Here is an 11,652-nt window from a genome sequence, read left to right as displayed (position 1 = left end):
ATATTTGTAAAAACTTTTTTTGTTGTCTTTAACGACAGCGGCCAGATTGCGTTCTAGCTGGGCTTTTGCCTTTCTCATTTCTTCTCTGCACGACCTCTTCCCCGTTAAGTCTTCCCAAATTCATCCATAAAGTATCTTGAAATTTTAAACTATATTTAGTACAAACATCGTAGAATTCAGTATTTGCATTCCCAGGTTTTGTCTGTAATAAAGCATGCTCATTTTGAGTCTTGCAGTTGCTGAACAGCACTTTTACCTACTATGTTAAGCCTTTCTCATTTCTTCTCTGCACGACCTCTTCCCCGTTAAGTCTTCCCAAATTCATCCATAAAGTATCTTGAAATTTTAAACTATATTTAGTACAAACATCGTAGAATTCAGTATTTGCATTCCCAGGTTTTGTCTGTAATAAAGCATGCTCATTTTGAGTCTTGCAGTTGCTGAACAGCACTTTTACCTACTATGTTAAACTTTCAGTTGCTAGAGGTTGCAGAAAGAAAAAGGAAATGAGAGCAGCATCCTTGCTCTCACTGTGCTTTTTCTGCTACCCATCATTGCTCCCAGTCAGCAAATAAGAGAGAGAAGCCTGTCTCAGCTGGGATCCTGAGGGACTGATAAACACAGAATAGAGGTGCAAGGAAGGTAACGTGGGAGGAGGAGATGCATCTGATAGCAGTGTTTGGTGCTGTTTGTAAAGGGATGTTTCAACAAAGCCCTGTCCTAATAGCCCTGTCAAGTCTGTGCCACTCCTCTTAACCCTCCCATATGCATTTGAGTTATCAGATTATTGCATACGTTGCTGCATCTGACTTTGCTCTTGATCAGTGCTGCAGTATCAATCTCTTTGTCATGTACAAAGGTTGGAGTAAAAATGCATTCATGCACGCACATACAAAATACTCTTGAAAATTCAAATTTGCTTAAGCCAATTATATAGTACAAGATAATATTTTCTGTATGATTGCTAAACCTATAGTAGCAATGTGGGGTGAATGTAAATCAAAAAGCAGCACTCTTGCTGCTAAAGGAAAGGGGAGAGCTGCTGGTCCTGATCAAGCACAGCTTCTTTTACTGGAGAAGACAGTGCTGGAGTAATTCTCAGTTCTCTCTGTTCCCTCTCCCATTCCTGTAGAAGCAACAACTATCCTTTATACCGTCTTTATGGATCCTGTACATATTTTTACCATATATAGAATATGTTAAATCTAAGGCTCTTTTTTGCTGTCTTTATGCCGTCACACTGCTTCTACCAGATCTCAAAGTTGCATTCCATCAGTGACTGGTAACTAACCATTCGCAATTTGAGCTTATATGCTTGACAGCCTCTGCTATCCTCCTGTGGTTGTATTTTCCCAAGTCCCCAGTACAGTATACGTATACTGAATTTCTTTTCTCTTTCTGTAGATCAATGTTAGTAATAAAAGAGTATTATATATCAGAATTTGTAGCCTCTCTCTCCATTATGTTATAATAATCTTTTGGGTAGGAGACTAGCATTACAATTTATGATCACTTTTGTTAGGCTTTGATGGCAGAATGTCCCTTTAATTCTTGTTTTTCTCCAAAAAATGTGGGGCAGTATTATACTGATTCATAACTTATTTGTGCCTGACTTTCAAGTAGTGATCTCTGATAAATTCTTGAGGCATAATAAACACTGAAAACTAGGAGGTAGATTAATGCCAAAATTTGTTTATAAAAATGATTTTATTTTAACTTAAGCAGTTTAGAAAGTTGTAAAATTTCATGGTAATGAAATGATACAAATTTTGTGCTGAAACACTTCTGCATATTTAAAACGGCAAAGTTATGAAAAACTATATAGAGGTAAAACATTCTGAGCTTTGGGATCTAACAAAGCTTAGAGGCATGAAAAATTTTCCGGGTAAGAAGTGTTTTCGTGTTTTAAAACATCAAAATATAGTACATGCAGAATGCAGATATCTCTGGAAATCAGTGAAATCACTTTCTGTCTCTGCAGAAAGTGCACAGAGATTTATCTGTATAGTTAAAAATACCCTCTGGGGAGAAATACATCATCACCTTCCTCAGGACAAATCTGTAATCTGTAGCAGTTACTTCCTGATAAGTGAGATTTAGCCAGCCATATCAACAGAGAGCCAGCTCTCAAGCTCTAAACTCATTCTTTGGGTTTTTCTGCTTCAGTAAGTAGTGTGGCACAATAGGAGCACATTTCTAGATTAAAACGTGTGGTGTTGAGGGCTGAATACCCACAGCGTGTATATTTTGGGGGTTTTAATTCAGATTGGTTGTAGTCTGATCCTTTGGGCTGAATGACTACCACCAGTTGGAGGACATTTGAGTTTCAGCCAAAAGAAAGTCTCTTTGGTTCTGAAGAGCTTTGCAGTATGAACAGAGCAGTAAGTGGGGATCACTGGGTGTTTCCCTACAAAAACTAATTGGACCCCTAACCCAAATACAAATCACAGAATCACAGAATGGTTGATTTTGTTGGAAGTGACCTCTGGAGGTCATCTGGTCCAACCCCCCTGCTCAAGCAGGGCCACCTAGAGCCAGTTGCCCAGGACTGTGTCCAGACAGCTTTTGAATATCTCTGAAGATGGAGACTCTACCAACTTGCTGGGTACCCTCACAGTGAAAAAGTGTTTCCTGATGTTCAGAGTGTTTCAGTTTGTGCCCGTTGCTTCTGGTCCTGTCACTGGACACCACTGAGAAGAGCCTGACTCCATCTTCTTTGCACCTTCCCTTCAGATATTTATTGTTGTGGTTTAACCCCAGCCAGCAACTAAACATGACACAGCTGCTTGCTCACTCCCCCCTGGTGGGAAGGGGGAGAGAATCAGGAGAGTAAAAGTGAGAAAACTCATCGGCTGAGATAAAGACAGTTTAATAGATAAAGCAAAAGCCACATGCACAAGCAAAGCAAAGCAAGGAATTCATTCACTACTTCCCATTCGGAGGCAGGTGTTCAGCCATCTCCAGGACAGCAGGGCTCCATCACGCGTAATGGGTACTTGGGAAGACAAATGCCATCACCCTGAACGTCCCCCCCTTCCTCCTTCTTCCCCCAGCTTTATATGCTGAGCATGACGTCATATGGTGTGGAATATCCCTCTGGTCAGTTGGGGTCAGCTGTCCTGGCTGTGTCCCCTCCCAACTTCTTGTGCATCCCCAGCCTACTCGCTGGTGGGGTGGTGTGAGAAGCAGAAAAGGCCTTGACTCTGTGTAAGCACTGCTCAGCAATAATGAAAACATCCCTGTGTTATCAACACTGTTTCCAGCACAAATCCAAAACATGGCCCCATACTAGCTACTGTGAAGAAAATTAACTCTACCCCAGCCAAAACCAGCGCATTTAAACATACTGATGAGATCCCCCCTGAGGCTTCTTCTCTGCAGGCTGAACAGTCCCAGCTTTCTCAGCCTTTCCTCGTAGGAGAGATGCTCCAGTCACATCGTGATTTTAGTGGCCCTTCATTGGACTCTCTCCACTAAGTCCATGGCTCTCTTGTACTGTGGAGTCCAGAACTCCAGGTGTGGCCTTGCCAGTGCTGAGTAGAGGGAAAGGATCACCTCCCTCCACCTTCTGGCAACACTCTTCCTAATGCAGCTAAAGATAACATTATCCTTCTTTGCCAAATGTAGATTAAAACACTGACTTCCCATTCACTTACTTTTGCCTTTCCTACTTGCATTCTCTGTTGTGGTACCTGCTTCTCATACATTTTCAGCATGGCATTGCTGCCTCCCTTCTGCTTGACATCACCAAGCTGACTGACAGACCTGCTCCAAGGGTTCTCCAGCAGCTGCAGTCAGATGCCCAGTCTATTCAGTCTGCATCAATCTTATGACCCCCATACAAATGGATTGTTGTCACAAGACCTCGTATTGCCATGTGTCAGTCACTTGAGCAGATGCGCTTTCCCATCATTTGGCTGTAAGCAAGAGAATTCTGTTAGGGTTTCCAGCAGCCTTGAGAGCTCTGCAAAAGCTGGATGGGTTTTATGGGTTTACGTAATCAGTAGGAACCTGTAATTTGTTTGGAAAGAGCGGCTGATAGCCTGTAAGTTGCCTATTTTAATTCTCCTAACCGGGATAACCAAAACCCTGGTGATAGTACTTTCAATAGTTTCATGATATAGGATTTCTTACTGTGTGAGGGGAGGGAGGGAAAGATTTGGTAGGACCAAAGGGGTGAAGAGAATTGTGACGGCTATATGCAGTGAAAACAAGCAAAATGATTAATAATTAACCTCAGCAATAAATTATTTTAAACTGAGTAAAGATTTTAGAAATATAACATATTATATAAATATTGCATTAATTAAAAGGTGGTCATTTCTAACAAATTTGCTTTGCTTGTATCAGTACAACACTGTGTGTTACTACTAGTTGTCTTTTTGCCACTGTCAAATGATTGTTACGTGCAAAAGTAGTTATGTGCCAAGTAAATCTGACACCACTTTGCAGAAAGGCAGAAATCTTTCTTCTTGTGCTTGATTGATTTATCACTGTTGCCAGAAAACCTAGTTTTAGATCAGATATGAGTCATGGTATGTTTAAGAATAATAGAGATTTTCAGTATTCCTTTGTAAAAGCTTTGAGTTTGAGAAACATTAATTTGAAATACGGCATTCATAATTTTATTAGGGCTTTTTTTAGTGTAAGTAGCTCATTTATATATACTCCTCACTGTTAATGAGGGATGGGTTTTAATGCTGTTTAAAAATAACTGTTCCTTTAATCAAAATGATATAGATTCGATATTCTAATTTGAGTGAATTTATATAAACTAAAATACAAGGCATTTAATTTGTTCTTTATTCTTAATGCATTGTATACTCAATTTTCTATTTTAACATATTTATAGCTGTTTAATGTGATACGTTTCTTCCAGATAGTTACTTCTGAAACTTGGTAACAGTGATGCTGAAAAGAGAGAGAAATAATACTACATAAAATACCAAATATTATATTGACATGTTGATGTGGAGTAGAGTAAATAAAAGAAAATGTCTCATTGTTCAGTAGCATTAAACTACTGGAAAATTAAAACAAAGTTTAGCAGTTTCTATATTTCCTCTCAAGTCCAAAGTATTTTCTGCACATTTTGTTGCAAGGATCTTGTCTAAAATATTTACTTCGTAAAACTTGTGTTTTCTTTTTTTTCAGAGCACGTTCAAATTTAAATCTGAGAGTGACATTCATCTGGCTGAGCACCATAAACAAGTGCTATATGATGGGAAACTTGCAAGTAGCATTGCTTTTACTTACAATGCGAAGGCTACTGATGCTCAGCTATGCCTTGAATCCTCACCAAAGGAAAATCCTTCCATTTTTGTACATTCCCCCCATGCTCTTATGCTTCAGGTTTGTGCTACTAAACTGATGTTCTGTGATGACTGTTAGCTCAACGTCATTTGGATAATAAGAGGATTTGTGTGCTAGTGTACAAAGAGATTGTTATTTTGTATTATTTCAGCTCTTAATATACCCATCACTTGAACTGTTCTTTCTTTGCTCACTTTCTAGAGAAAAAATGATTATTTCTTCATTAAGAAATTTATACTTCATACCATAAGGCACAGTTGGCCACGATACTGAAGTTTTCCTCTTTAATGTTTACATTTAAGTACAGTGATTATAATTGAAACATAAGTAATGAAACTAAGTTAAAACAAGTCTGATGTAGTTTGCACTCAATTCGGTGTTAAAATGTTCCCAAGTTATGTTTGTAACTGTCCTTTAAAATTGAGATTAACTGAGGTTTTTCCTTTTATTTATTTATTTTATTAATTTAGGATGTGAAAGCTATCGTAACCCACTCCATTCACAGCGCAATTCATTCCATTGGAGGGATTCAAGTTCTTTTTCCTCTCTTTGCCCAGTTAGACAATCGACAGCTGCACGACAGTCAGGTGGAAACAACAGTTTGGTAAGCTTCTTTCAAGCCAGATAAAAACTATATTAAGCTAAGAATATTTCCGTTTTTGTTGTGGGAGTGTTTGATTTGTTTTCTTTTGTAAATGCTGTGACTTATATTTTACCCTTGTTTCTTTGAAAATAATATTATTTTTTAACAAGTAGTTTACTGTAGAGACGTGTAAATCGTATTAATCTGATGAGATTCCAGATTGAACTGGCATAAAATTGATTGGATTAAATAATGAATTCAAATCACTCTAGAGTCTTTAAGGATAGTTTTGTGACAGTTTTTGCAACTTCTAAAAGAAACCAATGTGTTTTTACTTGACAGCACAGTGTTGTTTACCTTCTCAAAATCTGTGTCATTTGCATTCATATTTAATAACATTCAAAATTAATGAAAGATATCTCCTTCCGTATTAATACATGGTCAGAAAGTCACAGAGCTATGATCAGTTATTTTGTGGCCATATTACAATTGCAGCAGTGACTGGGGACACACCAAGAGAGTTTTAAACAGGGACACATGAAGTCTCTGCTCTGATACTATGGAAGTAACCCCTAGGTTGAAAAGCCTGCACAGAAGTTAGATGAATGCTTCCATGTGTAGCCTGCAAAGGACTGCTTAGGAGTCTGTCAGTACCCACGCTGACTTGTTCAAAGCTAGCTCAGCTGCAGGTATTTTTGCAAAGAAGATCTCTTGCCACCTGCTTGTCAGGGCAGGCTCCTATTCTAGTGGCAACACAACGTGTCCAAACTTGTCAGAGCAAAGCATGTGCCCTTTGTTACCTACCTTTGGAGGTAACAAAACTGAAAAGGTAATGCTGAAGAACCGGTACGGTGTTTCCCTGTGGGATGGTATCTAACCAAAACCTGCTAGAAAACAGTGTTTAGGGGCAGCATAAGCGGACTCTTGTATTTGAATAAATTTATAAAATAGGTGCATAATTGAGAGTACCTGGCTTATTCTCCTGCTTAGAATACTCTGCTATTAATTCTTCTGGATATTTCCTATTGCATTAGATAGTTCAGTAATAAATTAGTTAATGAAAAAATAATTGAATAATACTACAATTGCCCACAACTTTGAAAAATTTAACTGAAAGTGATACATTGGTATAATTTCTCATGAAAGATCACTTGTTTCAATCTAATTTAAGCAATTAATCAATTTGGTGAAGTTTTGTCAGTCATCTGTTTTCCCCTTTGGTAACTCAAATATATGTAGCTAAGATGGCCTCTGGTTTTTATTTGTTTCTGTAGTGTGAAAAGTTAATGTATTTCATGAGAATATTTTAGTACAATGTTAGAAGTAATACCACAGTCTTAAAAATAATGAATTCTACTTCCAAGCAGTATAGTGGTGCAAATTATTTCATTCAATGTTAAAGACAGAAAAGCTGGTTGTGTATTGGCTCATGTGGGATATTTACTTTTTTGTAGTCTGTTTTCCAGTATGTACTTTGCATTGAAGTATTGTGAAGTAAGGGGAATAGAAAAAACAATGCTTGGTTTGAAAGAAATTTGGAAAACAAATTCCCTGTATGTTTTTATTTACTGGCACAGCAGTAGGCAAAAATGCTTTATTCCAATATAAGGAAGATTATGTGTATATGTCCCCATACTTATGAATAAAATATATGTTAAATTCATTAATGAGCTGAGTCTGTAATAAATGATAAAGCAGTAACTAGGTCTGTTTAAAAATGGAGAGCTAATATAATGTAAGTTTTATAAATCGAGATATTCTTCCCAAGTGTGTGGTCTTTCCAGTGAGTGAGAACATTCATAAAGTTCAGTTTAACATATATAGAACATTTCTGGAGTTAGTTGAACTCCAAGTAGGAAAAAAAAGTTGTTCTTGAATAAATCAATGCATTTCTTCAATAATTAGATTATATTCTAAGAGATCTATAATTCATTATGCTATATGATTGTACAAATGCATAATACAACAAGATGTGATCCTAACTCAAGAGCATAGTCAAAAGTTTTTTAAGCAAATGGCTGCTTGATGAGATGTAATTTAAATGTTGAATTACCATGGTTTTGGTGTATGTGCATTATTTTCTTATATTTAATTTAATAGGATGTAGGTATTGAGAAAAATAGTAGTTTAAGTGAACAAGGAAGTAGGCAAATAAAGGAATAAAAGATTTCTGGGGACAAAGAAAGGACATAATGGGGAAAGGGGGCTAAACGTGAAACACAGGGCTACGTTTAAGTTTCATTTGTGGAGTGGAATAAGGGAGGAAGTATATTTACTGAGTCCTTTCCTTCTTTCCCCTTGTTTTTTAGACTATCCTCTCTTTATTTGTTCCTTTCCAAAATGCAGTTGTTGAACTGTATCTGATACTTCTTTATACCCTTCTTACCTATGAAAATGTATCTGTGACAGAGGGCTGCACCACTTCTTTCTGAAAAGGAGTAGGCATTCAGCCATTACAATCTATGTATTTTTATAAGCAGATAATCTTTATGCTGCTTTGCCAAAAAAAAAAGGTCCAGATGATGCTTGATGAGAGTAGACCATTATGTTTGTAAAGGCTTACTGTGGCTGTAGAATTTATTTCTTTCTGGTGGCCAACTGGGGGGACTCAGAGGTTGTCCCCTGAATAGCTGTGCTGCCTTTTGTCTTAATGTGTTCCTGGGAGGTGGGAAGTATAAATAGCTTGATACCCCGGTGTAAGTGTCCTAGGTTTCCAGACTACTTTTCTGACTCCTTCTCACCTCCTTCTCTCCTGCACGTATCAAAATCTGTTTAATAAGTTCAAGGTTCTCAATTATTTGTTTAATTATTTTTTGAACATTAGAAGGGGTTTGGTAACAGGACTATGAGGGAACACCCTGCTTTTTAATCGTCTTGATCCACTTGCAATTTCATCTTTTCTAAATAATAGATTCATTGTAAATAAAATTTTAAATTATAAAGCAGGGCAATATGAATATAGCAACTTTGTGATTTAATGGTATCCTTTGTAAATGTTTTTTATTCCTGTGATATGTATATCCCTGTGTGCCTTATCTACATCTTTCATGAGACCAAGTATTGAAACCTACAGTTCTGCTTTTGAAGCACTATATAGATTATTATGCTCTCATATACTGAAATTAAAAGAATGGAAACTGAGTTCATATCTTAAGTATGTTTTCATAGATTAAGTGATGCACCTGCTATTCAGGAGAGTGGTCCCTCAGCTTGAATGTCAAGACTGCTACTTTTCATCCTGCTTTTCAGTACTTTGGTTAAAATAGAAAATTTAGCAGTTTAGGTCAATAAGGTGTTTATATAATAAAAAGAAATATAGAGTGCTTTTTTCTGTTATGATACTGTTGTTGTTACCTTTGATTATACTATATGGGTAATATGATAGGAAGGACTTGCTTTGTTCACTTGAGGTCTCTTGTGTATGGTTTCGAATTCATTTGGGTCTGCTGAGCACTGACGTACAGACTGATTCTGACAAGGACCTGGGTGCGCAGTCTTTGGCACTGACCCAGTTCCATCACAGAATAAATAACAAGTGTTAATTCAGATGAGATTGTTGCTTTGGACTGTACCATATTGGGAAAATATTTGAAAGTAGAAGGAGCTGTAGCTGTTTGCTTAAATAGATGAAGTCATTCCAAGAATTCTTTTATATACTTATTCTAGACGTTACTAACTGGATTTACTAGATCGCATACACTATACATTAAAAATTAAAAATACTTTTACTGTTTATCATACTAAATAAATGCAGGGCCTGGGCCCACCTTAACTTTCTTAAACATGATATATAGACCCATGTAAAATATGTAGCAAAGTAAACGTAGGCATCTTTTCAGTCAGTTTTATTGCTGACATTCTTTTCACTCTTTAATATAGGTAGCCCTGTTATAGAGTATATTGCCCACCTATTGTGAGTAAGTCAGTGAAATGGAAACATTGGTGAGGAGGGCAACAATAATATTTCAACACCTGTTCTTCATCTTTTCCTGTAAATGTTTTGTGTGTTTTGCTTTGATCAATTAATATCTTGTACTCATCTCTTTTAGTATTTTTTTTATATTCAGAGGATGACTTTTTGGGTTCCTGTCCATAACTAGTAGTGTTGCTGCATCTACTTTTTGATAGATGAATAGTTTGATAGGAAATAGGCAGTTTTCCTATCAGTTTCCACAGATAGGAAATAGCACAGCTTGATAGGAAATACAATTTGATGTGTTGATTTTTTTATTAGCTTAATATGAAAAATCTGTGAGTTTCCAATAATTCTTAATAATGTCATTAGTTTAATTGAATTTATCTTTAAGATCATGGTAGCAAATAAGATGAATGCCAAGTAGTATCCTACCTACCTAACCTGTCCTCTCCTACTGTCTTTCAAGAACTGCCACAGCTGGCCCAGGTATTTAAACTTGAGAGTGGGTATGAAAATCATCCTTTCCGAGGTCGTTGCATTTACCTTTGTGCCTGTGATGGAGAGCCAAAGTCCCAGTCCACCGCTGCCTCCAGTCTACAATTTAGAGTTTGCAGAGTTGAGTGCTGATAACACTCTCCTCATGCGTTTCGAAGGGAAGAAGGCTGAATATCGCACCTGAAATTTCACATCTCTAGTATAATCTAGCTGTGCTCAGATGAAATCAGTTGTACTGGAATCTTCCCAAACTGTGTCAGCAGGAATGTGACTTGCCAAATCAGACTGCCTGGAGGATAGTTTATAATGAAAATACAGTCACTGTATCATGTGGTAGAAATCCTTTGTAAACTCCCAAACTGCGGTACCTTTGCATACCCCAGAAGATCCAGGAATTATTAAGGGTGGCTAATTTATGACTGGAGTCTGTATCCCAAAATGTTATGCCCGTAAGCAGAGGTGTGTAATGACTTGCCTCTCTAGTTCGCCCACGCACACCTGGCTTGTGTTTAGTGGCATCAGTTTGGATGACACACGTTTAGTAGTCTTCTCTTATTGTCCTCATCATATGTGATGAGAAAAAGAAGTGGAAAACGGAAAAGAAAGAAGTAGTTTCCCCTTTCCAACAAGGGGAAAGAAAAAAGGTAGTTAAACTGGAAGCTAAGACAGCACTTTAGAGAGCTGATGTAGCTGCAGCTCATGGGAACTTCCTCTCCATCCCCACCATCTGTCTGCATCTCTTCTGCTCTGAGTTTATCTTACCTCCAGCCTGGTTAGGGGAACCCTTCTTGGCTATGCGGCATACAGGCTTTAGTGACCATGACTGCATAAATATGAATGAATGAATATGAGTAATTAGTAATGTAGCAGCAGAGCAATTGACTGCATTAAAACATGCACAAGTGTTTGATTTTGTGCTTTAGCAGTGAATATACCTTGATGAAAATCAGTGCCTCCTTAGGGCACCAAGGAGGGCGCACAGCAAGCTCACTACCCTGGACTTCAGGAGAGCGGACTTTGGCCTCTTCAGGGATCTACTTGGTAGAGTGCCATGGGACAAAGCCCTGGAGGGAAGAGGGGCCCAAGAAAGCTGGGTAATATTCAAGGATCACCTCCTTCAAGCTCAGGAGCGATGCATCCCAACAAGGAGGAAGTCAGGCAAAAAAGCCAGGAGGCCTGCATGGATGAACAAGGAGCTCCTGGGCAAACTCAAACACAAAAAGGAAGCCTACAGAGGGTGGAAGCAAGGACAGGCAGCCTGGGAGGAATACAGAGAAATTGTCCGAGCAGCCGGGGATCAGGTTAGGAAACCTAAAGCCCTGATAGAATTGAATCTGGCCAGGGA

General features: G+C 38.0%; 1 protein-coding gene across 1 annotated transcript in view; it reads left to right on the top strand.

The window, feature by feature from the left end:
* NBEA (neurobeachin) overlaps positions 1-11,652 on the top strand; it is a 437,354-nt gene that overhangs the window by 43,065 nt on the left and 382,637 nt on the right. Inside the window, exons 9-10 of the mRNA XM_009290267.2 lie at positions 5,155-5,352; positions 5,784-5,917. Coding sequence (XP_009288542.1) covers positions 5,155-5,352; positions 5,784-5,917 — 332 coding nt within the window. The remainder of the gene's footprint in view (positions 1-5,154; positions 5,353-5,783; positions 5,918-11,652) is intronic.

Source organism: Aptenodytes forsteri, unplaced genomic scaffold, assembly GCF_000699145.1.
Source record: "Aptenodytes forsteri isolate BGI_AS27 unplaced genomic scaffold, ASM69914v1 Scaffold155, whole genome shotgun sequence".
Classification (NCBI taxonomy): Eukaryota; Metazoa; Chordata; class Aves; order Sphenisciformes; family Spheniscidae; genus Aptenodytes; species Aptenodytes forsteri.
The sequence above is the reverse complement of the archived record's forward strand: the minus strand, read 5'-3'. Positions and strand labels throughout refer to the sequence as shown.